Source organism: Crotalus tigris, unplaced genomic scaffold (genome assembly GCF_016545835.1).
Source record: "Crotalus tigris isolate CLP2741 ecotype Arizona unplaced genomic scaffold, ASM1654583v1 scf7180000017739.2905288, whole genome shotgun sequence".
NCBI lineage: Eukaryota > Metazoa > Chordata > Lepidosauria > Squamata > Viperidae > Crotalus > Crotalus tigris.
Window position 1 is genome coordinate 1,729,001 of NW_024096605.1, and position 6,000 is coordinate 1,735,000.

General features: G+C 36.4%; 1 protein-coding gene across 4 annotated transcripts in view; it reads left to right on the forward strand.

Annotated features, from left to right (window-relative positions):
- Positions 1-6,000, forward strand: part of PTBP2 (polypyrimidine tract binding protein 2) — a 77,487-nt gene that overhangs the window by 49,312 nt on the left and 22,175 nt on the right. For all 4 annotated transcript variants that reach the window (XM_039339796.1, XM_039339798.1, XM_039339797.1 and 1 more), the window contains exons 6-7: positions 428-592; positions 1,446-1,556. In XM_039339796.1, the coding sequence (XP_039195730.1) occupies positions 428-592; positions 1,446-1,556 (276 nt within the window). The remainder of the gene's footprint in view (positions 1-427; positions 593-1,445; positions 1,557-6,000) is intronic.

A 6,000-nucleotide genomic window follows, 5' to 3' on the forward strand; every position in this document is an offset into this window, starting at 1 on the left:
AAAAACTAAATTATTTATAGATTTTGAGAGTTATTTTACAAGAAATGGCAGTGCTTTGCTTCTTTTTCTCATGTTTCTTTACAGAATAGATTAAAGAACAGTGGGTCTCATGCTCATGGGAAGAAATACAAATATCAAACATGCATGCTTGTAAATCTACAATATGTCCTAGATTTTTTTTCTACTTACTAGTAGCTAATCTTTCAGTATGTTCTGCCCTAGTGTGTTTGAGCAACCAGTCTTAATGCATAATTCACTTTTAGCTTCTCTTCAGCTAATGTGGATGGTGATTTTTCTTTGGTTAGAAATAGTTAAAGAGTTGTTATTGTGATTGTTTTTCAACATGGTTTGAGGCAATTACTGAATTTATTGATCTCTAAACTTAATCCACGTGCATTATTTTTTTTTCCTTTTTCTTTGCATATAGCGAGCTCAAGCTGTCCTACAAGCAGTAACTGCTGTACAGACAACAAATACTCCCATAAGTGGAACTGCAGTTAGTGAGAGTGCAGTAACTCCAGCTCAGAGTCCAGTCCTTAGAATAATTATTGACAACATGTATTACCCAGTAACTCTTGATGTTCTTCACCAAGTAAGTTGCCTTTATGAGTAATTTTCATTCTCATTTTTACATGCTTCAATAACCAGGAAGTGACTATGCTGAGATGATGATGATGATTCCAAATTTAGTGGCAAGCAAGCTATGGCATGCCTATTTCAGTGGTGGCGAACCTATGGCACGTGTGCCAGAGGCGGCACTCAGAGCCCTCTCTGTGGGCATGCGCGCCGTCACCCCAGTCCTAGGCCTTCACCTGGGTTTTATAAAACCTTTTCCCTTTAGACCTCCGCCACCATGTGCAAAAAAAAGGTTCAGTCAGTCAATTTCAACTTCTCGCGGGAAGATCTTGCAAAGTTGGAATTGATTGATTGAACTTTTTATTCCCACCCAGTCTGCCATTACCACTGCAGCCATGCCCACCCAATTGGCCACACCCACCGATGGGCCACACCCACCCGGCACTAGATGATGCATAAGTGAGTTTTGGATTGCAGTTTGGGTACTCAGTCTCTAAAAGGTTCGCCATCACTGCCCTATTTCCTTCACAACCCAGTATTAAGGGAGAGGAAGCCCCGCTTTTCATCCTACCTAAGACAGATGGTGGCAGTGGAAGTACAACAAATAATCTGGGATGTGACATGAAGGAAGAGTCAAAGGGTAGTGGCAGGTCCTGTAGAAATGAAGGGATGATATTTCACCCCATTTTGCGCCCAGTACAGGGCCATTCAGGGAGCTCAGCTGAACACTTCTCCTACTTTAATACAATTTTGTTTCCACTGTAAGTTTGAATGCTACCAAATGATGTTGTTTTTAATAAATGTGGTATGCTGTATGTATATGTTTATTGAATATATGAATATTCATTTTTTTTTTCCCCCTCCAACAGATATTCTCTAAATTTGGTGCAGTCTTGAAAATAATTACTTTCACAAAAAACAACCAGTTTCAAGCATTGTTACAATATGGTGATCCTGTAAATGCCCAGCAAGCAAAGCTTGTAAGTATGATTTCAAATACTTCTCTTTAGCCTATGTGAATAAGTATAGTATATGTTTCCATTGACAGAACTTTTGCAAAATGTTGTTTTTGTTGGGTAGAATTAACCCAATTTTAAATTATAAATAAATCATCCTGTGTAGATTTTTATCTTAAATGCACATGTTGGTGACTTCTTCACTATTATATTGGATCAAAACAAATAGTGTACTGTTTTCAAAGCAGCTTTTATGTCTCTCATATCAAGGTAAGCCATTATTTTACTTACAGTTGATTTGAGCAATTTGTCATACTCCTTAGTTTGAATATATTTAGTACAGTGTGCTGTGTGTGGATTCTGCATGGACTATTTAAGGTACTTTATATGGGGACCAACCTTGAAAATTACTCAGAAGTTAAAGTTAGTCCAGAATGCAGTAACAGGAATAATAATGGGCATGTCCTGTCTTTTCCATGTAGCACCACTCCTTTGCACTGTTCTGGCTTTTGGATGTGCAATTCAAAATAAAATTTGTCACCTATGAAGCCCTTTCTGATATAGGTCCTGAATTCTTATTGAGTTGATGATTTTCAGTTGCTTCTGCCCATCCAGTAAGTTTAGACAAGATTAACTTGCTTAGATGTGGTTGGTACTGAGAGAGACCTTCTCTGTAGGTGAACCTCCTCCCTTAGAGAGCATTTCCTCTGAAGTTTGACCATGCTGTACTTCCACAAAGCCTTGGAAACGGATTATGTAGTGTCTGCAGCATAGCAGCAGTCATTCTTGAATAATACTTTCTCATTTTTAAATTATTTCATAACATAATGATTAACTCTGGAGTACTGTATATAACAGATTGCTATATGTCAAATTTAAAAGATTGGGATGGCTACCTGTACTGGATGATCTTTAAACTGATTAAAATTTCACAGGAAGATAACTTCTGAATGATATACATGTAAGATCTAGTTCTGACAACTTCAGGGGCAGCCAGCCTGATGCTAGCCCAGTTTGTTACATAATAAAAAAAACAGATGGAAATTGTTTTTCCTTCCAAAAAAGAAAAGCTTCAAGCTTTTGGCATACTTTGGATGGGAGGGAAAAAAAAAGCAAAATAATTTGGATTTTGATATCACTAGAAATAACATTTACATTTTATTGTAGCCATTACTATAAACCAGTGGTTCTTAACCTGTGGGTCGGGACCCCATTTGGGGTCGAACGACCATTTCACGCGGGTCGCCAAACAACTCAGTCCGCCATTTTTTCCCCCTTTTCCTTAACTGTGCTACTCCCTTTTATTCTATTGGCTTTTGAAAGCCAATAGAATAGACTCTCTTGAATAGAGTCTAATTCTATTGGCTTTCAAAAGCCAATAGGAATTGTCCAGGCTGTCACTGCCCTGCTGAGCCCGCCAAAAGTCCCATTCTGCAAACGGTGCTGCACCAGTTGAGTAGTCCTCGACTTACGACTGGTTGAGTAGTCCTCAACTTACGACCGGTTGGGGGTCGCGGCATTAAAAAGGTTGAGAACCACTGCTATAAACAATAGCTTCATTTATTTTTTGCAATTAACTTTTCAGAGATAATTCATATTAGAGTGCCACTTTCATTTCTAGTATTTGCTGGTGAAATCCTGAGAATTTATTTTATATTACAAGTGGATTTACCATCAGTCAGTACACTATTATCTTTAGTACAATATTGCAATAATATATTGTATATGATTCTTGTAAACCTCCAATAGATATTGCAGATTGTGAAAGATGCAAATTTAATAAATAATATTTCCACCAAACCTGAAAAATAAAGAGAAATGCCTGTATCCACAGAATTTTGGCTAATCCATTAATTACAGTATTTTAAAACTTTTGACAGTATGTACTTTTTTACTGAATTAATGTAGAGAGGTACAGAAAGAAAATAAGACGAAAAATAGTTAGATATAATGTCAAATAAATAAAAATAAGATGGTTTCCAGAGTATAAAATAAGCTGCCCAGAGTCACCATGAGTGAGTTAGATGGCCGTATAAATGTTCTTAATAAATAAATAAAATAAAAATGAAATAGTCAGCAGTTGACAAAAAATGTATAATGCAGATAAGAAATCAAATGTGTTCACTGTTTCTTGCTTATAAAGGTTAATAGCAGAAATACTTTTGCACATAGTCTATATAAGGAATCAGAATGAGGTGTTTAAAATTTAATAAGGAAGCTTAAAAGAGCATTTTCTGAAAAGTCTGTTGAAAATAACTTTGTTGTCAACTTCCTACTATAAAGTGCCTGTTATTTTTAGCATGTTACTCAGGTGGCAAAGGTGAATATTGGCACCAATTATTCTATATTTGACTTACAATGACTCCCTCCATTATTATATCAGTTTATGAGAGAGTGTTTATATCATAAATTATTCTTTAAAAATTACATTGCAAAGAAGCATTTATCATTAGTTTGTATGAGCCACCAAAAGAAATAGATTAGTTTCATTTTCTGAAATTAGATCAGAGTATAATAAAAGGATTTCAGATTAAACTTTGTGTATCTGTAGGGAACAAAAACATGGATATCAGGATTAGATTTGCCCTTTTTCACTTCTTTCTTCTTCCAGCCATAACTTTCTGTGAGGTTTGAGTGAGGTGGATAATGATTGTTTCTGACTTTCATATCTGCATGAGGAGGGATAAAGGAAAAAAATTCCTGTCAGCAGACTCTTGGTCTCTGTGAGCTTTAATCCAGAATTGTCGGAAACACTTTCTTAATTTCTTATGAGTAAATATGCAATGCAGCATTTTAACCTTGGGAAGAAATGTTATTCATTATCTTCAAGAGTGTTTTTACCATTATGCTTGTCTGTGTTAAATGGTATTTTTTTTTCTTCAGGTAGACAAATTCTTTGAATGTGTTATAATTTGTTGAAGAATAGATTTTAAGGTTTTTAGTGTATCCATTGTATAGCTTTGTGTATATGAGAGCCACTTGTGACCTTCCTGAGGCAACAGAACCAATTTGGATGGTCCAACTCTGGTGTCTAATGGAATCCAATTGTTTCCAGGAGCACTTAGGAAACTAATTGTATCTCATCTCTGGCAGATAGTTCAGTTTACTGCTTGCCAAACCACTAGCAATGGAGGCAAGCTGGGCACTGAATTAAATCTTCCCAAGTTGTCTCTTTCTAGGAGTCAATCCTTAGAATATATATTTGGTATCAACATGGTAATGCACTGATATTATTCCTATCGATATCAGCTCCAAACCTTTGATATTACTGAAATTGAAATGTGCTCAAGGGAACAAATTCAACCTTTGAAAAATAACTTCTTGTGACCGTCCAAATAGTGATGATAAGATTTTTCCTTCCTCACACTTCTCAAATGTCTCTTAACTTTCTCTCATCTTCAAAATTATTTTGGCTATAACACAGTCAAGATAGTATATTGTAGAGACCCACACAAATACATACATATATGCATGTACCTCCCTCCCCCCCCTCACACACACACTTCAATAGAAAGCTAATACATAGCTGGAGAGCAAACTTAACACTATCAGGCCATAATTGTAAGCCTGGAATAGTGCTGTTTTTCTATTTTAACAAAATAATCTATGTTATCCATGCTCAGTAAATACAGTTGAACATCCTTTTTAAATCCCATTCCTCTTCCCCAAACCATATAACTGAGCCCTGGTGGCGCAGTGGTTAGAATGCAGTATTGCAGGCTAACTCTGCCCGCAAACTGGAGTTCGATCCTGATGGGATTTGAGTTTGACTCAGTTTTCCATCCTTCCAAGGTCAGTAAAATGGGGACTCAGATTGTTGGGGGCAATATGCTGACTGTGTAGACTGCTTAGAGAGGGCTGTAAAGCACTATGAAGCGGTATATAAATCTTACGTGCTATTGCTATATTAAAAAATTTAGGAATATCAAACCAGATAATATGACAATAGGCAATCCCATAGCAAAGGTGTAATTATTCCAGTTCCCATTTTGTCCTTGCAGCATAACAAAGTTTAAAGCTTTTTCTTTAACCTTCTCTATGATGTCTGGAAAAAAAAGGTTTGAGGCTTGATCTTATTTTAAATCGTAAAAAACATACATAATATGTAAAACATTTAACTACTGCTTTGCTAATAAGGAGGTCTAAAATCTTGTCCTCCTGTATCTCTTTTCTGACCTTATATTTCTCCTGGGCCTCCCTCTCTCCTGCTCCTATTACCATATATGAATTTGAGACAGTAACATGTATTTTCTGATATCAGTAAGACAATACAGGTATTCCTTGTTAATGATAATTTGTTCAGTGACCATTTGAAGTTATAATGGTGCTGAACAAGTGGGAACCAGTCCCCAAAGCTCCATCCATCCCAGCATCCCAGTTATCTGATTATGATCTAGGCACTTGGCAACTGGCTCACAATTAAGACAGTCACAGCATCCCGCGCTCACGCAATCACCATTCATAACCT